Raw genomic sequence first — 27,487 nt, forward strand, 5'->3', positions numbered from 1 at the left:
TTACGATAAGCTCAATCAACTGTCCGAAAGTAGAATATGTGTAGCAGCCTTCATAAACACGTCTACACATAATGAATAGCCATTGTAAGCCTTAGAGGTTTAATCTATTAAATCTGCTTTCAGCTTGAGAGAACTTTATTGTTCTAGTCAAACTAAAGGGTTTGTATTGATCAAATACAGAATTACAAAATTATTATACATTACTTACTTTTATTTGAATACAAAGTCTGTATAAATTTCTGATCTGACTGAACATTTTTTCTTACTGACTGTAAATGCTGTGCATCTACATGCAGGTATTTCAGTTTTTCTTGACGACCTGAGAGCCGAACACATTCGTCATGAGTCACAGTGTCCCCACTAACATGAAATATTTTCATCCTTGAGGGCTACTAAGCTGTAAAACATTTCTGTTGCAGTCACACAGTGTCACAACTCTGACCATTAATTCTTTACCACCTGCCCTTGATGAGCGCCCATGCAGAGCTCTGTGACCTCTGAAAAACAAGCCAAACTATCTAAACCCAGCTGTAGGGATTCATAGTTCATTGTTTGCAGCCTGTCTTCATGCTGTGCTTAGTCATTTTACTTGTTCAAAGACTGTGTAAAAAATCTCTTTGTAGACTAAACTGTAAGAGATGGATTCACAGGCTTTTTCCATTGTTTTCTTCGTGTTTTGTCTGGACTGTGTATTTTTTTCTTTTCTTTTTTTTTTTTTTTTTTTTTTTGCTGAGTCATAGCAAATGCATTGACTTGAGGAAGATCCATAGAGTCCTTCTTATGAAAATAAGTGCACAGTGCTTAGTCCATTACGAGTTGCAGGGAAGCTGGAGCCTATCCCAGCATTTTGACAGGTGAGAGGCAGGATACACCCTGAACAGGTCACCAGTCCATCGTAGGGCCAACACAGACAGGGACAAAAAACCATTCACATACATGCACAATTTAGAGTGACTAATTAACCTAAAACGCATTTCTTTGAGCGGTGAGAGGTAGCCGGACAAACCAGAGAGAACCCATGCATACACAAGGGAGAACATGCAAAGTCCACACAGGAAGGCCGCCACACCGCCGTGCATAACGCATATATGAATACTTTTTGCAGTTTTAAAGTCACTGCTGTCTCATGAGAAAACCACATGGCTTCTGGGTTGCTAGATCATCTCTCATGAGATGGTATTATGGGCATTATTCAACACTTCTTGGCCAAAGGTGAGAAAAAGGTAGGCTTAAATGCATTTATGGTTTTTATAGAACAAAAAAAGACAACATTTTACTATCAGCTGTGTTGATAGTTGATGTGGAATGATAAAACTGAATCTGGTGACAGGATGTTTAAGTAGCTTGTGAGCTCTTTGGGGACTGAAACACTCACTACTGACATAGTCTTATATATTTTCAAAGGTCTTAGAATATATTCTTCATACTGGCTCATTACCATATTTTACACAGGATTTTTTTTCCAGTGGAATTTCTATATTATTGATTAACAGATCTTTAATTATGTGCCAACCTAACCTCTGCACAACCAATAAATGTGGGCCCACCCAGGAGGAGCTAATTTGTCTGTGACACTCTGCTGGTTTGTCTTGGCCTTCCTCAGCTTGGAGTTCCTTGGAATTCTGTGTGACTGCTTTAAAAAATGCATCTCCCACACCAACACTCATGCACAGATCTGGGTAAAGTTACCTTCACTGTCAGGCTGCAAATGATGGCTTTCTGTGCCGTGAAGTCATCTCTGAAACACTTTATAAAATTACAGTGGTCAAGCAGAAAAATCCCTTATCTTAACAGGCAGTGTGAGGACAACTGTGGATATCACGGTGGTTTTTGGAGGGATGTTTAATGTAGATTCATCTTTCTAAAACTCAGATCATTACACTTCAATTGGTTAAATGGCTGAGTGAAAAGAGAAAAACAAAAATTGCAACTCTGCTCTCTTATTATGTTTCCACTCTCTCAGAGAAAAACTGCAGCAGCTGTTGGTTTTTATTGCCCCCTGCAATAAAAATGATAGCCTGTTACATCCATAAGAACCTCAGACATTCGTGTTGAAAGCCCGAATAATCAAACACAAGCGCTTTTTCATCAATACCTCCCAACAAACTGGAGATGGATTAATGTCCCTGTTTTATGGCGCCTGTGTTTGGAGTGTGTAGTTTTGCTAATACACAGAGGTGGGTGGGTATTAGGGGGTTGAATTTAAAAGCACCTTGCACGCCTGTGGACAATAAGAGTGATTACACAATTACGTTTTTGAGTTCAGTGGAAATTGGTTGTTGTGAGTTCCACAATAAATGAGTTTGAGGTCTTCAGTACAGGGATGTTAAAATAAGGGCTCCAATTCCTTAACATAAAGGGATTAAACTGAGAGCTGTTAGCTTCACTCTTCAATCACCATCACTCATATATATGCATGCTGTCTGACATGGAAAAGAGATTTATGGCATATACTTAGATTACAAGAGACTTAACATATGTGTGTATCTGTGAAGCTCTCTCTCTAGAGCTGTTAATGTGATTGCAAGAATATTGGGACAGCTAGTGATTTAAGAGGATTTGCCCCTTTCACCAGTTTTCTTGTTCTTAGAATTAAGTACAAGCCTATTGTATGTGTCAACCACTGACTGTAGCTGTTAAATATGTGCAAATACAATTTTTTTTGCTTATAGTCAAAGGACCCTACACTGTAAACAAGCAGCCACAGTGCATTACTTTCTTTACTTGGCCTATTTTTTTTTTCTCCTGTATCCTTTTACATGAGCGACCAAATTTATTTGTAAATCTGAAAAAGTTATTTACGTTGTCAAATTAGGTTTTTTTTTGGAGTCTTATCTTTAACAGCTTATGTAGTAATTTACACCTTTTGTTTTCAAGGTATTCAACACAAAACAAAAAGGAAACAGACGTCTTTTGAATTGAATTAGTCTGTCTTTTTAAATAAGTCATCAATAAAACTGCAGCCTCTCTGTAGGTTCATAAACACATTTAACTAAAAATGAGCCGTTCAACTTAGACTCACGGGCTAATTTACAGTTATATTTTATTAGTGCCTGGTTTGCCCCCCTTTTGCCTTCAGAATCACGTTTATTCTTCAGGGCATAAATTCAGTAAGGTGTTGGAAATGACGTTGACATAGCATCACCCAGTTGCTGCAGATTTATAATGAGAATCTTACGTTCCACCACATCTCAAAGGTGCCCAATAGGACTGAGATCTGGTGACTGTGGAGGCCTTTGGAGTCCAATGAACTCATTGTCATGTTCAAGAAACCAGTTGGAGATACTTTGTGACATGGTGCATTGTCCTGCTGGAAGTAGTAATCAGAAGATGCTCCACTGTGGTCATAAAAAGATGAACATGGTCTGCAACAATGCTTGGAAATTTAAACCATAATCAGTTGATACTTATATCTAGTTAATACCCAAAGTGTGCCAAGAAAACAAAGATGTGACTTTAGTAAGTTACATTTTTTGAGAGGTGAGAACCGAGTTGTAGTTGTGAGCCAGTCGTTCCTTTTTTAAACACAAACTGTTCACCCTGTCTTCACATGAAACACGTGTGCCATCATGAGATTCTCATGTTATTCACACGAACGCATCTATGGGCAGAAATTATTGTTAGAAACAAATGCTGTGAGTTCTATCCAAAGCGCTTACTAAAATTTAAACTGATGTCTTCTGTTTTTTATTCATATTTTTCCTGTGTTTCTGTCTTGTTTTAAATCATGTATAGTAGATTTTATATAGGCAAATGTTTTGTTAAAAGAAGAAGAAGAAGAAGAAGAAGAAGAAGAAGAAGAAGAAAACGAAGCCAGTCTTTTGAATGGCTCTTTGAGACAAAAGCGTTTTGAAATCCAGCTCCCTTCAAAGAGCCATAAATCCCATCTCTACAAGAAAATATCCCCACACCTTTACACCTCCAACCGTACCATTTATGCAAGGCAGGATGGATCCACGTGTCACATTATTTACACCAAATTCTGACCCTACCATCTTAATGTCACAGCTGAAACTGAGAAAATATTTTTTAAATCTTTTATTGTCCAATATTGGTGAGCGTGTTTGAATGGTAGCTTCAGCTTCCTGACGCTAGCTGACAGGAGGGCATCATGAATCAGTCTGTTCTTTCTCCTCTGACATCAAAAAGACATTTTCTTCCAGAAAACTGTTGCTCACTAGATATTTTGTCTTTTTCAAACTATTCTCTGTAAACCCTAGAAATTGTGATGTGTGAAAATCCCAGAAGATCACCAGTTTCTGAGAGATACTTTAATTCCTTTTTCTTTTCCATTTTGATGCTCAGCATGTAACATGATCAGTAAGTCATCCTGATCATGTTACATGCTTTGTGATGTGATTGGCTGATTGATTATTTGTGTTAACAAGCAATCAAACAGGTGTACCTTATAAGTTGGGCAGTAAGTGCATATTTTATTCAAACCCTTCCTTACTGAGAACCATAATATTGCAAGTGGAATTATTCCCCTCCACAGATCTTGGTTTTCTTGTCCTACTTTAAATCCTCACCATCCTATCTAGGATTAACATCTCTGAGAATCCATTTAATATAAATCTTGAGACTGCAAAAAATGTGTAACTAATTTCTGCCTGTAATGCCGTTTACTGCTTCAGGGACTAAATATTACATAGCTGAACGTTTTTAAACATAAGGTGTTCCATTCAGTGATTATGGTTTTGATAACTTTTAGTAGCCAGGTACTAAGTTCACCTTTTCTCATGTCTTCAGTAACAGACGAGCTGCTGTGCTGCAGTTCCTGTCTGAACCTGATCCATCCGAGTTTCATGATGTTGAGCTTTGCTTGGTGATCTCTTGTGATGCTGATTTATTTATGATACTGACTGATTTATTGTGCTATAAAATGCCTATTCACTGAAGCTAAGTAGTTTTCTGTCCTCACCTTTCTCCTGTCAGGTATACCCTGGGAATAAAAATGACTTTCTTACCATACATGGTGCTCAGGAATCAGCAGTTATTTATGTAGAGCATTTTTTAGATGCAAATGCAAGTTCATGTGTGGACTAAACTGCCCAATTTGCAAGTACAGGAATAAACCGGTTGCAAAATCTTCCCACACACCTTATACAGTACAATCATAAACCATAACCGACCATTTCCTAAGTCCTAAGTGTTAAAATATCCAACATTAATGGGTTTATTAATCTGGTAAAACAACCCCATTCAGTCTTAAAGTCAGATTAATGTATATTTACCTCACACTTAGACATGAAGATGGCACATAACTTCTTATTATCCCTTAATAAATCTCTTATTACTTTTCACCACACTATCTTTCCAGCTCACATCAGTTCTGGAAGCAGCAAACAGTATTATTATTCTTCCTGGTAACGTTGGTTAAACAGGTGGTGCCATAAAAGACTCTTAAGCAGTTTTCACAAAATGATGTCTGAAGAAACAGATTTTACAGTTTGACATGTGTAAATCAGATGATTGTCATTGTAAAACATATGGGGATGTTCCAGAGAGTTGCTCTAGTAGACAACACAAGAGACATTTTGTTTAATGTATGTGGAAAATAGTGCATGAGGTGTAAAGCTTTTCCACGATTCTGACTGTTTTTGTGTTGATAGTTATGATAACAGGGTTTAGTTGAGGTGTGGCCATAGTTCTGGCCCGCATGTCAGGCGAGTTAAGTGAACTCTTTTTCCTTCTTTAAATTGATTGTATATTTTTACAGACCTGCAGGATTTTAACTTGCATGGGGAGGGAAGTGTGTGTGTGAGGATTTGAGTCACAGTGGATGGGCAGTTTTATAAATTCCCTTTAATTGCACTTGTTTTTTTTTTTTTGCAGTGTGTCCTGAAGAGGGTGATGTGGTTTTAAGCAGACTGGTTTGTGGTATTGCAGTGGTCACACTGCAAGTTTTCACTGCCCTGGGGTGTGGAAGGCTTCCCCGGATTGGATCCTTCGGTTTTAGTTGGCTTTTAAATATTTAATAAAGCTCCCTGTTTTTGAGTATTGTCTGGTGTGATTGTTTAAGGGCTCCAACAATTGAAGTAGGAATTTCTGGTTGTGGTGAACCTGCCAAAGATTTTTTACACTATGGATACATCTATAAGAGCATGATGTAACTAGCATGAACACACTCAGTGTTAGCTACTGTATTCCACATAATTTTATTAAGCCATCTTTAGGAGTTTATTACTAGAAAGTTAGCTCATTTGAATTGCGTGTGTTGAAAAAGTTAACATGTATAAAACCTGCTACAAAGGTTGAGGACTGGAACTGGACATTCCTGACATATTCCCAGTTGTCATATGTATAAAATCTTACAAATTTCTCCACTCATCTGCATTTATTTGTTCACCTTTTATCACAGACGTAATTCTAGATTTGTGCTTTTTAACTGTTGCTTTTCATCAGGATCATTAACAGCAGCTTTCAGTTACAGTAAACACAGACTTTTTTTAATAGCATGTTTCAGGCACATTTTTTAATCCACATAGAAGGGTTGAATATTACAACATCTGTTGACAATTTAATTTACAAACGTTACATATTTAGGACATAGTGGCTTAAGAAGTCAAGCCAGTCAAAATTCGCTCAGTGTAAAACAGATTCTGCTCAATGAGTAACATTAGTAATAAGAAAATCCCACATGATGGAAATTGGGAGTCGTTACTTAAATCCCCTGTACATGCCACATGTAAGCGCTTAAGTCTACCGTTAAGTTTTAAAATGTGAAAGTCATTGGTTGTAGGAGAAAGACAGAAAAGTGACACGTGAATGACTGGGATTGTGTGTTGATGCGTGTGGGCAACGCAGCAAGAGACTGTGTGTTTTTCTGTGTTTTAAACTTAAATTGTTATGGTCTTAATCCCCTGTCACTTTTCCCAACGGTCAGATTGCTTGAAAATAAAGACTCCCTCTATTGTCTGTCCCGACACACACACAGACACACACTCAGAGCCTGTCAGTCTGTTTCCTGCTGCCCTTTAGTGTGTGTTTTGTATGAAAGTGAATCACCAACATGTGTGAGAGCTGAACGACTGACAGATGGTTAATCCTTTACCCCCTGCTCCTCCCTTTGCCTCCATCCACAGCCCCCACTCACTTACGCTCCCCTCCCTCTTTCCCTTTTTGTGAGCTATCTTTCTTCATCCCCCTTTAACATTTATATTTTTTTCTCATGTAAACTCTTACATCCTTTCCCTTCCGCCCTGCTAGTTAAAACCGTTCCCATTCTTTTGAATGATTTTCCATTACTGTCTATATTCTTTTTGGTTATGATCTTTGTAAAGCTGTTCCTTCTCTTCTCCCCCTTACTTACTTGTGCTCCATTCTTATTTTTGAATATCTCCTCACTGATGTTAACCTGTTATCCTCCCTTCATCACCTTTTCTGAACTTCTTCACTGCTTACCCTCTGTTTTATCCTGCCTACCTGGTTTTATCTCTCCCCTTTTTACTGATCTGTCATAATTTCTGCTTCCCTATAGTATTTTTTATCACTTCCTCTTATTTTTCCTCCAAAATGCTTCTTCCCAGTTCTTTATCCCCTGTTCATTTTCTCCTCCTCATCTGCTCTGACTCTTGCATTTTAACTTTCTTTTTCTTGCTCTTTCCTCTCTCCTCATCTTTCCCTTTCATCTCCTCTCTCATGTATATTTCTAACTCATCTTATCTCCCCTGTTTTTTTCTTTCTTTCCTGGTTCTTCTTCCTCCATCTCTCTGCTCCTTTGTCTTTCTTCCTTAATCTGCTCTGTATTTTCTATATATCTTCACCTTTTTATGCATCTCCTCCTTTTTTCCCTCCTCACCCTTGCTGAAACAAGATGAATGTGACGCCCGCCGGCTTATCAGCCAGCCAGGAGAGAGTTGCAGGGCGTGCTGGAGGCGCTGACAGTGGAGGATGCCCAGCACCCGCCTCCCCTGATCCCTGATTGGCCGCCTTACCACTCATTTCCCAAACAAGCTGTCCAATCCGGAGAAGAGGCCTCCTTTAAGACAGAGTCATCACCATCATTCGGCGCAGCTGTGGATTGTGGGACACATGCCTGCCAGTTTGAGAAAGATTGTGGATTGTGTGGTTTAAGAGACTTTTCTGTGCGAGTTAGCGATTTGGTTTAGTGATAAATACCTTTTTGTGTTCTGAGCTTTAGTGCCGTCCCTGCCTGAAAGAAGGAGGTTTTTGTGTTTAGTTTATTAGGAGTTTGGTTTTGTTTTGATAGAAGTCCGCCTGAGAGCGTGTGTTTATTTTGTTTGTTAATTAGTCCGCCTGTGTGCGTGTAGCCCGTTTTGGGGACATTTTTGGTTTGTTTGTTTGTTTTGTTACTAAGTAGAGTTAAGACTAATTGTTAAATACCCGACAGGGACACTTTGAGTTGTTTATTTTGTATTATTTGCCGGTTAAGGGTTGTTTGTGTTTTGGAACCCATTTTTGTTAATAAGCATTATTGTATTTCATTTACCCTTGGTCCGGCCATTCCTGTGTTACAGTCCTTTTGACCCCTGGACGTAAAGGGGGACGTAACATAGTGGGGGCTCGTCCGGGAGATTTTTTGTAATATTATAGTATATATTATTGTATATCACTTTATTAGATTTAGATACGTGTGTGTGGCGCGTGGTTTGAGTACCCCTCGTGGTGAGAGTGGTTGCTCTTACTGCTGCGTGTTTGTGTGGCTCTTTTCAGGCACGGTAGGTAATTTTGAACTCAGTTTTGTTGGCATTGTACAGGTAAGGTTAATTGTAGTTTTGTGATATGGCTATGCGGCGCACTCCATTTGATCTGGATCGGTTCATAGTGGAACCGACTCTGGATTGTCTGGAGGCGTGTCGGAAGGATGATTTAGCCTTAGTAGCTGACCACTACGACATTCCAAGGCCGAAACAAATGCGGAAAAAGGAGTTAATGTCATTAGTGGTGGCAGGCTTGGTGGAACGGCAGGTGCTTCAGGTGCCTGCAGTTGCTGGGAAATCGGAGGATTCTCCTGATGAGGCTGTTCCCTCCACCAGTGGGGGTGGAGAGGAAGCTGAGCAGAGCACTCAGCTGGATCTGGTTGATATGGAGGAGGATAGCGAGGACGGTGATAGGCCTGCGACACCTGTCACGCTTCCCCGTTTTGAGCCTCTTCCACTCGACAGCAGCTCTGGTGCTTCCCCGTTGGGGGCACGGCACAGGCTTAAGCTGGCCAGACTTCGCATGGAAGCCCAGGAGAAGGCCCAGCAGCGACAATTCCAGTTTGAGATCAGAAAGCTGGAAATTGAAGCCGACAAAGCTGTGCGCTTGCGGCAGGTTGAGCTGGATGCCCAGGCCAAGGCCACCTCGCCGTGGATCTCTGCTGCCCCGTCAGGGTCTCAGAGTCCCGCGGCCCCCTATGACATAGCAAAGTTTATTCCTTTTGTTCCGGTGTTTGGTGAGTCTGATGTGGACTGCTATTTTCCGGCGTTTGAGCGCATTGCGCTTGCGCTGCGGTGGCCGAAAGAATGCTGGCCATTATTGGTACAATGCCGGTTGACTGGTAAAGCTCAGGAGGTGGTAGCAGCGCTCCCTCTTGCAGCCAGCCAGAATTATGATATCGTGAAAGCCACGGTTCTGAAAGCGTATGCGCTAGTTCCGGAGGCATACCGACAGAAGTTTCGTGCCCACAAGAAGGAATCTTCTCAAACTTTTGTAGAATATGCGCGAGAGAAGAGCACGCTCTTCGATCGCTGGTGTGCGTCTTGTGATGTGACGACTTTTGAAAAGCTCAGAGAACTTATACTGGTTGAAGAGTTTAAGAACCGCTTACCAGAAGGGTTGGTGGTACACCTTAATGAGCACCGAGTGGATAACATAACTTCTGCGGCCACGTTAGCCGATGAATACGTGCTCACTCACAAAGTGGTGTTTTCGGCTCCAACCAAACCCACATTTAGAAAAACCACTGAAACTGAGAAAGTGAGAAAACCTGACGACAGAAAATGCTTTTACTGTCAGAAGCCGGGTCATTTAATAGCCAACTGTCGACTGTTGGCTAAGAAAGAACAAAACCCAGTGGTACAGAAAGAAGTTGGTTTTATAAAACAAGCTGAATCAGTGGTGAAAAGAGGGAGTAACCACATAGATCCTTGTTTTAAGCCATTTATAATGGCCGGAAAAATATCACTGAATGGCAGGAGTGAGGAGGAGAAAGAAGTGCAGGTGTTGCGTGACACTGGAGCATCACAAACCCTCATTTTGGCGGGTGCTTTGCCGTTTTCTGAAGCCTCATCCGAAGGCAATAGGGTGTTGCTGAGAGGTGTTGAAATGGGTAATGTTCCCCGCGAAGTGCACCGAGTACATTTAAAAACTGATTTAATCAGCGGTGTTTTCCCCATGGCAGTTTGTGCTGAACTTCCTATTGCTAACGTGATGGTGCTTTTAGGAAATGACATTGCAGGTGGACATGTGATGCCTTCCCTGGAAGTGATCAACAATTCGGTGGAGGTTCATGCCACAAAGGAGGAAGCGCCGACTGGAGTGACAACTCATGCACAAGCGAAAAGGCTGCGTAAGAAACGTCACGAAAATGATGACATTCATTTGGCTGACAGCTTTCTTGTTCCTACAGACACCAATGAAGTCACAGTAGAATCTGTAGAGGAGAGCCAGGCCTCCGAAGCTCGGAAAACCCTGGTCTCCCCTACTGTCCCTCTGTTTACGCCCGTTCGCGATCAGCTGATGACTGCGCAGGAGGAGGATCCCACACTGCGCTCGTACTACCAGGTGGTGAGTGCTGAGAGCGCTGAGGCGGAAACTATTCCCTTATATAGACATGAGAGAATAGGAAGGAGGTGGGGGCGCCCTGTTGTGCTTCCTGGTACTGAGTGGAACATCGCAACGGAACGGTTAAGTAGCACCTATAATATACTACCGACCCCCGATCGGAAACGGAGAAATAGAAGGTGTAAAATGTATGTTCCCCGTGTTCCGAACAACGTGATTGACCGACACTCAGGTACACATCCAGACGGTGTCGCGCAGGTGATTTTAGTACCTGATAAACCCCCTGTTGAGCTACCCATGCGAGTAGAGACCCTATTTAGCCCTCGTCTGCCAGGTCTGAGGGGGCTGAAGGTTTTGCCGGCTGCACCTCAGCATCCTTACAGACCACAGCAGGCTAACGTAGACTGTCTTGGTCCATCCTCTCCGTGTTGCCACTCAGGGGGGTTCGACCGCCACCGCTATTATTCCACCAGAGAGAAGAAAACATTGCAACATTTCAGGGTTTATGTGGGATCTTCTCCTGTGCCAGTCCGAGAGTTCGTTGATCGCTATTCGTTTTAAGTTGTTCTGTCGTGTGTGTGATGGAATCCCAGGACTGTGGCTCTGGGTGCTGACTGTACAGGAATACAGCGTTGAGGTTCATCCCCGCAGAGTGACGGGGAATCTCTTTGCTGATGCCCTCTCCAGGGTTTGGAGAAATGTGAAAAATATGTGTGCTTTAAACTTTGCATTGTGTGAAAAAAAAAAAAAAATGGTGTATGCAGGTGGTGAAGACTGACATGTCTAAGAAGCCATGTCTTAAGGGGGGGAGTGTGACGCCCGCCGGCTTATCAGCCAGCCAGGAGAGAGTTGCAGGGCGTGCTGGAGGCGCTGACAGTGGAGGATGCCCAGCACCCGCCTCCCCTGATCCCTGATTGGCCGCCTTACCACTCATTTCCCAAACAAGCTGTCCAATCCGGAGAAGAGGCCTCCTTTAAGACAGAGTCATCACCATCATTCGGCGCAGCTGTGGATTGTGGGACACATGCCTGCCAGTTTGAGAAAGATTGTGGATTGTGTGGTTTAAGAGACTTTTCTGTGCGAGTTAGCGATTTGGTTTAGTGATAAATACCTTTTTGTGTTCTGAGCTTTAGTGCCGTCCCTGCCTGAAAGAAGGAGGTTTTTGTGTTTAGTTTATTAGGAGTTTGGTTTTGTTTTGATAGAAGTCCGCCTGAGAGCGTGTGTTTATTTTGTTTGTTAATTAGTCCGCCTGTGTGCGTGTAGCCCGTTTTGGGGACATTTTTGGTTTGTTTGTTTGTTTTGTTACTAAGTAGAGTTAAGACTAATTGTTAAATACCCGACAGGGACACTTTGAGTTGTTTATTTTGTATTATTTGCCGGTTAAGGGTTGTTTGTGTTTTGGAACCCATTTTTGTTAATAAGCATTATTGTATTTCATTTACCCTTGGTCCGGCCATTCCTGTGTTACAGTCCTTTTGACCCCTGGACGTAAAGGGGGACGTAACAATGAAGATAAGCAGCATAAAAACAGACTCAAAGTGAAGCATTAAATCTAGAGAACTACATGCTTTAATGGTTCACTTCGTGTTCAGCATTCACAGCGCTCACATCAAACAGAAGAGATGAATTACACTAATTCGTCTATAAATACAAAATCACACCATTTGATCCACCGTCACCGTCACAGCAGCTTACACCAGCAAATGCACCACATGTCCTAATACGTTGTAATATGTTGAACAAGACACGGCCTTGTTGAACGCAGCTTTGAAGTTGATGCAACACGATGGACGACTGAGACGCTACTCGAATTAGTGAATTCAAGGATTTTTGTTTTAAATGCTCACTGGCAGGAAATCAAATGGGATGGAAAGAGGAAGCAGAGGACATGATCTAAATGAAGAGATGTGTGTATGTGAGCCACTTTGTTTTCTAAGATCTGAAATAATTTAAGAATGTGTCAACACTGCAGCAAACTTCACCAGAAGGACCAGAAATCTGCTTTATGATGTTTGTACATCATGCACAAACATGCTCATCTTCAGAGAAACACCAATTATGTTCTGGCATCTGTGACCTACTGTTATAGACTAAAGAGTTCTCCTCATGTGGCAAAAAGGAACAAAAACATTTAAACCACACTGGTCTGTAAGTTATATGTTCACACATTTAGAGTCCTTAAACTTTAAATGCAGGTCTTACTGACTTTCATGGTACATAAGCTATAAGTCTGTGAAATTAGATATTTAAATGTACAAAGATTCTTTTATAATAATTTAAAAATCCTTCAAACCCCCACTAATTATATATATATCACAAGCAACAGCATCATGTCTGGATCAAAACCTAAGTATAAGATATCAGCCCTAATTCTGGCATAATTTCAAATCCTCTGCAGGAACCATGAAATGCAAACTTTACAGTTTTATCCTTCTTATTATGTTTTTTTTAAGTTTATTGCTCAACCATGAAAACAAAAATGTGTGCAATTAATTTTTAATTAAAGACTATCCTCTTTTCAGTGTTTTCTATTTTCATCTAAATTTAATGGTACATTTTACCAAGCCATTAACCAAGGCTCTATGATGCTTGAAACGATTTCCTTAAATAGTTAAATAACTGAATGAAAAACCAGGCAAAGATGGGAGCAAAGCAACACAACTTATTTTTCTTGTATTTTTTTATTTTTTAATTTAGCTTCAAAGTACTTTTCTCACTATGCTGCTAATATGTTTAATGCCCTTGCTTCTTCTCAGTATTTAAGCCTTAGGTCTGGCTTATAGTTTTAAGGATTTCAATTCAGTATTTTTTTAATACATCTAACACATAGAGAATTAAAAAGATGCACACTACTTTGCAGATTGATTTGTCTGCTTTTTTTCTTTTATATTGAACCATAAACCCACCACGATGTCCTTGTCTGAGATTATAACGACTTTACAGCTTCAACACCATCATACAACACTAATCGCATTAAAAATTGCCCTCTCTGGAGGGGTTTGTTATAGTGCGCGTGAGTTAAAATGTGCCCTATTGTTCTGATGCAGCCAGGTGGAAGAACAGAACCGTTTCTTTCACATTATAAAGGCGCTGTGGGTGTCGAAGGGTGATGGAGCCACAAAGTCCACTGACTCTGCTGACATGATGAGAGAGACAGGCAGGACACCAGCTCTGGGCCTCGTTACTCGAGCTCCATTAAGTTTCACGCTTAAATTATACCCTAATACCTGTTGTCACGGTGATGCTCTGAGCTGCAAACATTTATCCGGACCATGGGGGCTAGATAGTGCCCACGTGTGCAACACGGCTGGCACCAAGCACGCACACACACATACACACACACACACACACAGATATTCACACATGTTGCAAGCTTAGTGCAACCAACACTCATCATCATTAGACCCTGCAGGTCACACACACACATACAAGCTGTTGTGAATGCATAGACAAGAATAAATAGGTATAAATTAACTCACTATCTGAAATGCAATGAAGTCTCGTACTTCTAATTTTCTTTTCCAGCATGTCTCATGTCTGCTTCCAGAATACTTTGCTAATTTTTTTAATGACGTTCATAGCACGTCAGGATTTGAACTGTTTTATAAAATGCTGAACAAACTTAAATAAATGCACCTCTGTAGATGGACAAACATGCCGTAGGATATGAGAGTAATGTATGGTTTGTATGTTTTAGCTGTAGTAATATTTACTTGGGTCCATATGGCAGCTTCCATATTTGTGCCCCCATTTTTACTATGGTGTCTCTGAATGGACACACAACTCTGTGTGTGAAATGAGAACCCTCTGAGCTTTAAAATTGCAGAACCAGCTTTGTTTAGTGCTGGAGTGCCGTTTGGGAAAACCAATGTCTGAAAAGGCACATAGAAGAAGACGGTACAGGTGTACACAATGTTAAAATAGTTACCTGTAGTGCAGTCATCGCTGCTCCTGAAACCTATGGATCAATTTTCAGATTAACACATGTTTAAGTCTGACAGAATTTTGGCCATGGACAGCCACCATCCTAATTCTTACACACTGCACATTTAATCTCTCAAAGAGCTTAAACTGAATAAAGTCAGGAAGTGATATCTTGAACAAATCATGCAGGTGAATTATACCCATCTAATATCAGGAGTAAAACTTCACGATTAAAAGACTGGATTTCTAAAAAGACCTGATCCAAAGTAATTTCCAGAAACTAAATCATGTTTAACTGAGGCTTATTAAAAATAAAATTACAGTTCAAAGTTGCATTTCAGAGTCTATATTTAAACATTTACCCTTAAAATCTGCAGGTTTTCTGGGTTTGCTTTTGTTTTCTGCCTCACCTTTGTTCCAGCCCTCCATAGGCATGGTTCAATAATTACTCTGCAATGACTGCACCTACCGTCTATTAGTCAGGGTCTGCTCTCCTGTCAGTGCCAGTTCATCTGCTTACTTGTGGAATTGTTTGCTCCAGTTTGATCCTTTGGATCTTTCAGTCCTGCAACTTTAATTCATGAACTTTGAGCCCAGAGCTGTGCTTTGGAGAGAAACACGCGTTATCCTACACTTGCGTCTCCATCTTGCATCTTCGATTTGGTGAAGTGAAAGCTTGCTAACAGCTGGATAACTACATCAAGACCACAGATGCTGATAATGCAAATACTTCAAGGAGACTGCTGCAGATGAGGCAAAACTTTAAAGTATCCATCCAGCATTCAGAGTTTGAGTTTCTCTCAAAGTTCAATGAGGTCGAGGTATAACTTGAACAAATCGGAGATGAAAGACTGAATGTGGCTGTCTAACCAGTGAGAGAGCTGGTTACATCCGTTTTCACTGCCCCAAAGTGTTACGCAGAAGCTAAATGAAGGCTCCATTAAGGAGTTTCAACTGCAAAAGCATTTAAAAATGCAGTGGGGGTGGGGGGATGGATATGGAAAAGGGAATTGCCTTTTTGAATGTGAGAAATGGAAAGATATTTATAACCAAATTTATTAATTGTGTTATTTATTTCTTCTTTTAGAAATTGCATTTAAAAATAACTGTATAAATCACAGTATTTAATAAAAAAAAATAAAATGTAAAATTTAGAATAAAGTTTCAAATTAAAATGTTTACAAAACACTTTGCAAGCTGATTTATTTTTGCATGAATTAATTTGTGAATTTGAACTTAGCAATCTATATTAATTAATTACTCATCATTAAAATGCTGTATTGCTATTCAAAGACCATCCTGATCCTTCATAGATGGGAAGAGGGTGGGGCAGTGTTAAAATTTCTTCAAGGTACTGTATGCTTTTACACTGTGTACATGGGAAAGCTCTAATAGGACAATCCTACTAGTGGGGTGAGGTGATTTCAAAATTACCTGCCCTGGTCAGCAACTCTAATCCAGTCTGGTGACTTTTTGTGAGTAATTTATCCCCACTGGAACATAAATATTCACAGCTCAAATTACCTCCGGTTTTTAAGTGAACTTGAAGCTCTTCCTGTGATTTATTATCACTTTATTTAATCAGTTTCAGAGAGATTTCTTTTCCAGGACACCTGAGAACATTCATAATCACACAAACACAGAATCAGCATGAACACCATTACAAACATACTACAAATTTATACATTTTTATGTTTTAAATTAAACATAATTGCAGCCATGTTACCTCCTCCATCAAGATTATGAGAAACCAATGTTGATTTCTATATTTGGTCACTAGGACAAGCAATAATAATAAAAATAATAATAATAATAATAATAAATTACTAAAACACAAAGCTGGGATTTTACATAAAAATAACATAACACCATTATATATTTTAGCACACAGGGTTTTGGATTGCATTCATTTGACTGAGTTTAGTCATATAAATGCAATTTCTAGGACACTGTGCTAGTTTGTGTGTCTTTAAGTCTCTTTTCTTTGCAAGGACCACTTTGACTTTTACGTGAGTTGGGACATTTTCAGAAAGTGAGTACAGCTGAATCAGTCTTGACTTAATTTTGTTAAAATTTACTTTTTTTTTAGGCTTATGACATTATGCTACATAATTGATGGTCCTGACAAGTACAGTATATTGATGCATATGTGCATGTGTGTGTTCTGACACTCAACCAGTCTGTTTTATCAGAGTTCAGTCTTTCATCTCTGCAGCAGGCCTGAATGCAGCAGACAGAATGGGTGACACTAACACCCAGGGATCCCTGAGCACATCAGCACCCGTCCTCCACACTTCAGTCCAAAAACCCTGAAATCTCTGGATACCGTCACATCTGTCACACATGCACATAGAGAGAAACACACAGTCTCTTTCATTTGTGCAGATAAAACCACAGAAGATGTCACATCCTCCCTCATCAGTTTCAGTCATGATAAATTCTTAGACTGAGATTTAATAATATAAAGACAGACATATATATATTAATGCATAGCTGTATTCTTTATTCAAGGAACATTACAAGATGGAAATCTTATCAATGTTAGCCAAGACATGAGCAACCCTAGCGAGCTAAGTTTAACGAGTAACTGTGACGACTGCCTTCCTGATGACTTTTGTAGATTGCTGAATCATGTAAAGTCTGTTTGATGTCCAACCTCGCTGGTAGAAGCGCTGAAGATGGGGTTGTCATGTTGTGATACAATACTCCTACAGATTTCAGCTTGGTCTTTGCTTTGTATTTTTACTCACTTTTGTGCAATTTTGTATGCTTCAGTCTGACTCAGACTTAGGAGACGGTGTGCTGCATTGAGTGTGTCCTAGCAAAGAAACCAGAGGCCAGTACTACGAAGCTGGATTTTCTCTTATCGGGGTAACTTCAGAGTTAACAGGCTTTCTGTCCGACAACGTTGGTTCATTTCTTACAGGGGTAAATCAACATGGTATCTTTACGTTATGTTCTGGATAAGAGATCAACAAGTGTAAAAGCACCACCTCCTGACCAATCAGTTCTCTTGGAAAATGGCCTGCCTGCTTAGAACATCCTGTTAACGTTGGTCTGCCTTGGAGAGAGTTTTCAGGGACAGATGCCTCTTTTTGATGAATAAATGAAACTTGTCACTGACTGCTTTAAAGTATGTTTTTGTAGGCCACTTGTTCTTAACTTGTTCCCAAGTCTGTTTAGCTCCACTAGCATTGCATCTGAAATAATAATCACACAAGTTATAACTGCAGATCCCATGAATTTATAGAACGCACAACATTATGTCATTGTCTATTTTTAAAACTCTTCTTAAAACCCACTTTTATTTTTTGACTTTCAGCCCAGTATGAGACTCTGTTCCTGTTTTAGTGTGCTGTGGTTTGTTTTATGTATTGCTTTTAGTTATTTTTAATCTGTTTATTCTTTTAAAATTGTTGTTTTTAAACTGTTTTAAAAACAATGAACAGTTATTATAATATTGATTTCTCTGTTAATTGTTGTATTTTTTGTGTGTTGCTTTGTCCGTTTATGTACAGCACTTTGTTTCAACTGTGTTTGTCATAAAGGGCTTTATAAATAAAGCTGAGTTGAGCTGAGTTGTGTCGTCACAGTGATGAATTAATATTTAACACAAAACATGCTCACACAGGGGGTGCTGAGCCTCAATAGAACTTAATTGAAAAATAAAGGAAAGGAAGGGCACTGAGGAAGCACTGTGCTTGAAATGTCAGTGCTGCGATAAAGTGAAATTGAGTGATCAGAGGGCTGTCTGTTTATATTGTCCGATTAATTAATGTTGTATAATCTCACAAATTCACGCATTAACAGAGTCTGAAATTTTCCACCAGCATTCCTTCCTGGCTGTTGCTGCGGCAACGGTGTTGCTTTTGGCCTGGATGAAGTGTTTGAATTCTTCATAATTTAATAAATGTCATAATTTTTTTTTCTTCATGAATTTTTATAAACAAGACTGAAATACATAAAAAGCCTAAACCAACTGAAGTCTACAGCTGCTGTCAACAAAGGAAGTGTTGGTTAACTTCATCACCATAACCTTAACTGTAATGTTTTTTGTTTTGTTTTGTTTTTTTTTTAGATTCTGTTTGACAGGCCCCAGTTAAGTCTGTATTCCCTAAAATGGAGCAGAAAAGCAATTTGGAGGAAAATAATTTGGGGGCTCAGCCTCGCAGTCCAGCACATGGAGCCACCTGACTGCTCCGTGGTCGGCTCAGCATTGGGCTGACAGGGGAAAGCGGAAGCCTCAATAAACTGGGTCGCAGAGGGTAAAACTGCCAGAGGGCAGCTTGGCTGACACCCCACATCTAAATCAGCATGTTAGGCACCGGTGCACGACAAAGAATTACGGGGAAAAAATGCAAGAGAAGAGAAACTGCATGCATTATGTGTTTTAATATTCAGTGTTTGGAGAGTGGATGAGATCAGTGTGATGGAGCTGAGCCATTTGGCTTTCCTTCAAAGCAACGGACGTATGAAGGGTGCAGAACTGCGAAAGGTTCAAACAAGAGCTGCTTATAGTTTCCAGATGAATCCTCACCTGAAGGTCATCACTCCATAAGTGAGAGACAGAATGATTCAGGCTGTTTGCTCTGCAGATAGCTGAGGTTAAATTGATGTATATCACGTAATCTAATAGTAGCAGTTTAACTTTCATTCATTTTATATACCATTTATTCCAATTCAGGGTCACAGAGAAGCTGGAGCGTATCCCAGCAATTAGCAGGTGAGAGGCAGGGTACACCCTGGACAGGTCGCCAGTCCATCAGCGGTGTAGTTTAACTTTTTTATTGCCAAAACCTTGATATGACTAAGATTTTAAATCTTTCCACTAGTTTTCACTAACTTTCAGAATTTGTACTTACGGTTTATTCATAGGAGGTGCAAATTGAAATGACCCAGGGCCACAAAGAGTCTGGAAGAGACTACTGGGAACTCCAGTTTGAAGTGACCACAAACACTTTTTTTAAAATGATGCAAAGCAATAGAGTCGCATAAAAGTGACACAAAACTGTAACAGAGGCACAAAAGATCAACTGGATATGGATAACCATGAAGTATAACCATGAAAACTTGGAAAACAAAGCTCAAAAGCACCACAAGAAAAACAAACCATAATTACTCCATCTTTTTTGCCTGGATGTCTTCATTTGTTTTTGAGGGAGGCCTTTTACATGCCTGGGATACAAAACTACATTCACAACATGTTTAAACACTGTATGTAGAAATGCATCATCTCTGAAGATAGTGTGAATATGTAATGCGACTGCCCCCTCTCTAAGGTGAATGCGGTTCATATGTTCTGACATTGTTTATTATTTTGTTAAGAGAAGTTTTGGCTTAGTGATTATTTTAGGAAAAAAAACAACTTTCTCTCTCCCTGTGATGTCTTGCTGGGTGTGGTTTCATGGGGCATTTTCCAGAAAGCGTTAAAACTGAGTATGTTAGCCCTGAGTTCAGGGAAACTGTGGGTTTTCCGTTCAGCAAAGTGAGGTAAGTCTTACTCCGAGTCTATTACCATGGTAACTGAGACCGTAAAGTGAACCTCCTCGCTGGCAGGTTTACCATAAAGAAACCCTGAGTTTCCAACGTTCTCCTCCCACTTGAAGCAGCTACACACCACACAATTACACAAATATTTACACAGGAAGAAGATTTTTTTCAGAACTTGAACAGACATATTATCATTTCCTGATCAACATCTTATCAAGCGGTACCGTTGTGGATACTCCGTACATACCCAACATGACACACTGTGGTGATAAGATGATGTCACAGCAAGATTTGTATTTTGACCAGCATTACTTTTTAAATTTCTTTTGTAAATGGGACCTTTCTTTATAATGTTGACAATAAGAAGCAATTTAGAAGTCTGAAATCACAACTTCATAAATGTGTGATGAGTACATGTAACCCATACAAGTTTTATGTCTAATAATAGTTCAGTTAAATTTGGAAGATGCATCAAGGGAATAAAAAAAAATAGTTTTATTGTAAATACATTAAAAATAAATTACTCGTAATTTTAAGGCGAGTAGCTCCCCCCATCTATTTCCTGTTCCGGTTCGCGAAGCGCTCGTAGATTTTCAGCTGCGTATGAGAAACCATCACGTTGCAACAACGGTGAGAAAGAAAAAAGTTTACCATCGGATGGAAAAGTGCCCGAAAACTTTGTGCTTGAGCTCGGATAAAGTCCTCCAACCCTTCAGTGCTGCCGAGTGATCGCCGATTTCGAAAGTGGCGAAAAGTGAGTTTAATCAGCTTCATAGCTGTAAAGTTGTTAGCCCGCGTGCTACTGTTAGCTTTAGCATCACGTTGCTAACACGTAGCAGCTACGTCGCCGGGAAGCGCGGTGTTTGAGTCAGCTCTTACTTCGTCTGAAAGGTAAAGCCTGATCAAAATGCTCAAAGCACTGGATAATCAATAATAAATTGGTTTAACGTGGAAATGTGCTCATTATAATTTTAGAGTCTGGCGATTAGCTTGGGTGCAGCTGTGCTGAGTGTCTGAGCTCAAGTGATTTGGAGATTGGTGAGGATCATCATTTGTTATTAAGATGTTTTCTTGCAGTTGTTTGCACTTTCATTGTTTTTATGTGTAAATGCTCTTATGCATATTTGTTTTGCACACGGTTAGTGCTGTCAAAGTTTTAAAATGTTTCGATTCATTTAAATGAAGCAGTTAGATATATATATTTGCAGGTTGCACTGATAAAAATATTGTTTACAGATTTTCATCTTAAATTTGTTAGTGATATTATTACATGTTGTGATTCAAAATATTCTGAATACACTGTAAAACAATAGTGTTTCATTAGATATTCTCTGAACCTGTCTCATTGGCAGGTCAGGTTTTTTTCCCCCTCCTTTTGTGTACCCCCCTCGACCTCATTGGTATATTCCTGAGCGGATATTCTGATAGTCATGATGGCGAGCCTCCCACCTGGATCAGATGGAAAGGACTACACCTCTTCTGTGATCACTGGATTTTGCTTTGTGTGACCTACAGTGCGGTAGGCCAGAACTAAGAACACTGTCACTCATCTGTGAGCACCAGCCCTAGCAGCTATTTATTTTATTGTGAAAGTTTTTGACCGACTTAGACTGACTTGGACTAGTTTTTTCTTTGACCTATTTTATTTAATTTGCTACTCTTGGGTTGGTGTGGGACAGAAAGGAAACCCTCCTTTAAGACATCTGATAGTGAACTGAACTGCGAATCCTACTCATCAGCCTGAGTTGTTTGTGAACACTGAGAACAGGCAGTGAAAGAGATTTTTTTGTGAACAGTTGGCCAAAGAACAAACAAAGAACAAAAACCCGAGTCATTAAGTGTCCACATATATTGTATTGTCTTAATTATTTGTGTTACTGTCTTTTATTGTCTTTTATATATAAAACCGGTATATGTTCAAGCATCATATTGGTACGGTGTGTTGTTTAGATAATTCCCTGCTGCTTCCCGAGAGTCGAACCGAGAATTGAAATTACTCCTTAATCTTTGTTGTGAGCTCCATTGTCTCACAAGTGCTACATAAATTTTGGCGAGCCAGCCAGGAGGCAGCATGTGAGTGAATTTAACTGTCACACCTACTTATTTTACGCAGTTGCTGATTGTTGCACTTGAACTCAGGTACTCAGATTTTTGACGCCCTTTGAAATGGAAGTTATAGCACAGGAATCAGTCAAAATCCCTTGCTCTGTTGTGGTAAGTGGGTTAACAGAGACCGAGAGTGATGAAGAAGTTTCCACTTTCCTCCAGAAGTACGGTTCAGTTAGCCGTTTCTTTCGCATAGATGACCCAAAATCAGGTTTCCACAAGCACATGATAGTTGAGTTTACTCATGGCACTGCCATGCAGGAGTTAGAACCCATGTTGCCTCTTAAGCTTTCAAGTCCAAGCCAGCCAGAAATTACTTATGAAGTCAAGCCCTTGGCCAGTGTTTACACTCAGGAAGCCCAGGGTAAAGCCACTAAGGCTTACATGGAACAGTTGGTAGAAATAGCCAGATTGAGTGGGAAATCAGTAGAACAGATGTTAAAGGAAGAGCTCTCCACCCTGTCTCTGCCTACTGCTTCTTCTCAGGTTTGTCATGATTCCTCAGTTGAGCAGCACCCACAACCAGACCCACCTGTGCCAGGAGCTGTTTCTTCTCCTCCAGTCCCTCAGCTGGCAACACTTCCAGATTCCTCAGTCTTGAAACCTCCTGTTGATCATCCTCATTCTCAGACTGACGTAACTTTGAGTAAAAACCTGACCAATCCCAGTGTTCCACCAGCTCCTCCAGTCTTAGCTGGCGGTTTCACCCAACCGGTTATTGATGTAAATCCGCCCAGTGTTCAGCGGGTGGTGGTTGAGCACGTTGTGCGTAACAGTGAAAACTTGCCACAGTCTATTGCACCAGGAAGACTTCGTGCCTTCTCAGGAAGAAGTGTACGTCCTAATAATGAAGCTGATTATGACACATGGCGTGCTAGTGTTGAAGTCCTCATTAAAGATCCTTCAGTTTCTGATTTACACTGTGCACATCGCATACTCGATAGCCTGCTTCCTCCTGCTTCTGAGATGATTAAGCATTTAGGCCCACATGCTAGTCCATCTACATACCTCAAGCTGCTTGACTCTGCTTACGGCGCGGTTGAGGATGGAGATGAGCTGTATGCAAGGTTCATGAATACACTTCAGAACGAAGGAGAGAAGCCTTCTGCTTTCCTGCAGAGATTATATACAGCCTTGAGCACAACCATGAGACGAGGTGGTGTGCCCTCTCAAGATTTTGATCAGCAGCTTTTGAAACAGTTCTGTCGTGGTTGCTGGGAGAATGCTCTGATCGTAGACCTCCAACTTGAACAGAGAAAGGAGAACCCCCCATCCTTTGCAGAGTTGTTGCTAATGCTCAGAACAGAAGAAGATAAGCAAGCTGCAAAGCTGAGTCGTATGAAGCAGCACTTTGGCATTGCTAAATCTGCTTGTAGCAGTGGTAAGCAGCGCGTTATGTCGCATTTGCAAACAGCGCATGTTACACCAGATTCAGTTCAAACTACTGAGATGGAGAGGTTAAAGAAACAAGTTGCTGACCTCAATGCCCAGCTCAGTAGGATGGCATCTGAGAGTCAAGGACAGAAGCCACAAAGAAAACAGAAGACAAAATCTCTTGCTTCTAACGCTAAAGTTGAAGCTCGCTTTGAAAAAAGAAACCAGGCAAGTAAACCAAACCCTCCTGTTAAAGGGAGCACCAAACCACGGCCGTGGTATTGTTTCCAGTGTGGGGAGGATGGTCATGTTGCTTCAGTTTGTGATAATGCCCCAAATCCATCCCTTGTGGCGGCTAAGAAGAAGCAACTTAGAGAGAAACAGGCTGCATGGGAAGCCTCTACTGACCTTGAAAGTGAGTCACATTTAAACTGACACCCACTCCTGTAGAGGGACATATGGGAGTGAAGCTCAGTGAATCAGGTCCCAACTTAGGAAAATCTGTCCTTAAGAACACCAAAGTGAAAGCGGCTCAGATCCCTAAGGGGCTCGTTGGAGCCAAGACCACAGCTCAGGTGGTAATTGCTGGAAACCAAACTAACTGTCTTTTGGACACAGGGTCACAGGTGACTACTGTACCACAGTCCTTTTACGAGCAAAAACTTTCACATTTAGTCATCCATCCCCTCGACGACCTCCTCGAGGTTGAGGGCGCAAATGGTCAGACAGTGCCTTACTTGGGGTACGTTGAACTTTCTGTCACTTTTCCCAAGGACTTTGTGGGAACTGAGATTGAGGTTAATACCTTAGCTCTAGTTATTCCCTACCTCCCTTCGGCAGGTCATGAACAGGTGCTTATTGGCACTAATACGCTTGATGTCTTGTATGCAGACTACCAGAAACTCTCCCCATTCCAGCCATTGCAACATGGTTATCGAACGGTTCTCAAAACTCTTGAGACGCGCCAGAAGAGTTCAAATGATAGTAGCCTTGGGTTTGCAAGGATGACCGGAAAGTTGTCTGCGGTTGTCCCTGCAGGACAGACAGTAGTTCTTGAGGGCTCGGTTAATATTTGTAACGCTCACCATCTAACAGATGTTCTCATTGAGCAACCAACAGCATCTTCCTTACCAAGTGGCTTGTTAGTCTCAGCTAGTTTAGTGAGCCTGCCAAGGAAGCAGCCTTGTCGGCTACCTGTAGTGCTAAAGAATGAAACCGAGCATGACATTGTCATACCCCCTAAGACTGTGCTGGCAGATGTTAATGCCATAACGAGGGTACTTCACAAAGAGCAGGTTGTTAAAGAACCAAAACTTCCTGACAGGCAAGCAAAGTCTCCCACAGACCTGAGTTTTGACTTTGGCAACTCTCCCTTATCCCCCGAGTGGAAAGAGAGAGTGACAGCCATGTTAAACTCTATGTCGGATGTGTTTTCCCGACATGATCTTGATTTTGGACATACTGATAAAGTAAAGCACTGCATCAAACTCAGTGACGAAACGCCTTTCAAACAAAGAGCACGTCCTATACATCCTAATGATGTAGATGCAGTAAGAAAGCACTTACAAGAACTTTTTGAGTCTGGGATCATTAGGGAATCAGAGTCCCCATTTGCTTCTCCCATCGTCATAGTCCGCAAAAAGAATGGCTCGGTACGTCTCTGTGTAGACTACCGGAAGCTTAATCTTCAAACTATTAAGGATGCTTATGCACTCCCAAAGCTGGAAGAAGCTTTCTCCGCCCTGGTGGGGTCAAAATGGTTTTCCGTGTTAGACCTGAAGTCGGGGTACTATCAGGTTGAAATGGACGAAGCAGACAAGCAGAAGACTGCTTTTGTTTGTCCATTAGGGTTTTGGGAATTCAATAGGATGCCCCAAGGAATTACAAATGCGCCGTCAACTTTCCAACGACTCATGGAGAGATGTGTAGGAGACATGAACCTAAAAGAGGTTTTAGTGTTCATTGACGACCTCATAATCTTCTCTTCCTCCCTGGAGGAACATGAGCAGCGTTTGAGGAAAGTTTTGCAACGACTGACTGAGTATGGTCTCAAGTTGGCGCCAGAAAAGTGCAAGTTCTTTCAGACCTCGGTAAAATACCTTGGCCATGTAGTCTCTGAAAGGGGTGTGGAAACTGATCCGCAGAAAGTTGAGGCTTTAAAAACCTGGCCTGTCCCAACCAACTTGAAAGAGCTCCAATCCTTTTTAGGATTTGCCGGGTATTATCGTAGGTTTATCCAGGGGTATTCCCATATCACCAGGCCACTAAATGAGCTAACTTCTGGTTATGCACCTTTCCGGAAAGGGAACAAGAAACCTAAGACAAACACCAGTTCAGGCTATCACCATCCAAAAGAGCCGTTTGGACAGCGATGGACCCCCCAATGCCAAGAGGCATTTGACCAAATAATTATGAGACTTACATCAGCACCCGTACTGGGTTTTGCAGACCCCCAGCTTCCGTATGTCCTTCATACGGATGCCAGTACTATTGGCTTAGGGGCTGCACTGTATCAGGTACAGGAGGGGCAGCCGAGAGTCATAGCTTTTGCGAGTCGCGGGTTGTCAAAGAGCGAGAGCAAATATCCGGCTCACAAATTAGAATTTTTGGCTCTTAAGTGGGCAGTAACCGAAAAGTTGTCAGACTATCTGTACGGTACTGATTTCACAGTAGTCACCGACAGCAACCCGCTGACTTATGTTTTAACATCAGCAAAGCTTGATGCAACAGGATACAGGTGGCTCTCCAGTCTTTCCACCTTCTCCTTTCAGCTGAAGTATAGGGCGGGTAAACAGAACTTGGATGCAGACGCATTGTCTCGCAGGCCTCATGATCCACCAGATAGCGACCATGTTTCCAGAAAAGAGAGTGAGAGACTTCGCCAGTTTGCTCTTTATCACCTCAGTGATGCAGGGTCTCCGGAGACAGTTCCTCCTCATGTGATCCAAGCTATCTGTGACCGACACACGGTCATGGTAGCTGGAGGTAGTGATGACGACCCACATACTCCCGGGCTGAGCTTGGTTGAGTCCCTAGCTCATCAGTCTTCTGCCATTCCAGTATCCTTCCAGGAAGAACTGGATGGGTCGCCTCTCATTCCATCAATGTCTGCAGACGAGCTGAGACAAAAACAGGTGGCTGATCCTGCCATAAATGCAGTAGTTGTTCAGCTAGAATCTGGTCAAAGTCCCCCTCCGAGTCTTCGAGCAGAGCTCCCTGAACTCCCTTTGCTCCTTCGTGAACTAAATCGTCTAGAGATGCAGAATGGAGTGCTTTATCGCAGACGACAAGCTGAATCCAACCTCACTTACCAATTGGTGCTCCCTGAGGAGTTGAGGTCACGTGTTCTGAGAAGCCTTCATAACGATATGGGCCACTTAGGAGTGGAGCGGACAGTGGACATGGCCAGAGCCAGATTTTATTGGCCGAAAATGCAGTCTACCATCGAAAAGATGATTAAAACCTGTGAACGATGTGTACGCAGGAAGACACCACCAGAGAGAGCCAGTCTATTAGTAAATATCAAGACCTGTAGACCTTTGGAGCTGGTTTGTATGGACTTCCTGTCCGTAGAGCCAGATAGGTCAAACACAAAGGACATATTAGTGATAACTGATCACTTTACCAAATATGCAGTGGCAATCCCAACACCCAACCAGCGAGCACGTACCGTTGCAAAGTGCCTTTGGGAAAATTTCATTGCACATTATGGTTTCCCAGAGAAACTACACAGTGATCAGGGTCCTGATTTTGAATCTAAGACTATAAAGGAGCTCTGTGAACTTGCTGGCATGAGGAAGGTGCGCACAACACCTTACCACCCAAGGGGTAACCCGGTTGAGAGGTTCAACCGTACTCTCCT

At 41.3% G+C, this 27,487-nt stretch overlaps 1 protein-coding gene across 1 annotated transcript; it reads left to right on the forward strand.

Moving 5' to 3' along the window:
• The first annotated feature begins 20,634 nt into the window (after positions 1-20,634).
• On the forward strand, positions 20,635-25,640 carry LOC121642319 (zinc finger CCHC domain-containing protein 12). The gene is made up of 3 exons (XM_041988988.1): positions 20,635-21,036; positions 21,121-21,183; positions 21,498-25,640. Exon 3 carries the CDS (start codon positions 22,312-22,314, stop codon positions 24,058-24,060), a length of 1,749 nt encoding a protein of 582 aa, XP_041844922.1. The 5' UTR covers positions 20,635-21,036; positions 21,121-21,183; positions 21,498-22,311; the 3' UTR covers positions 24,061-25,640.
• Positions 25,641-27,487: the final 1,847 nt, after the last annotated feature.

The sequence above is a fragment of the Melanotaenia boesemani genome, chromosome 6 (genome assembly GCF_017639745.1).
Source record: "Melanotaenia boesemani isolate fMelBoe1 chromosome 6, fMelBoe1.pri, whole genome shotgun sequence".
Classification (NCBI taxonomy): domain Eukaryota; kingdom Metazoa; phylum Chordata; class Actinopteri; order Atheriniformes; family Melanotaeniidae; genus Melanotaenia; species Melanotaenia boesemani.

Bases quoted from the DNA above. Each gene is read 5' to 3' on its own strand.
- LOC121642319 (XM_041988988.1), top strand. From the start codon at position 22,312: ATGGAAGTTATAGCACAGGAATCAGTCAAAATCCCTTGCTCTGTTGTG.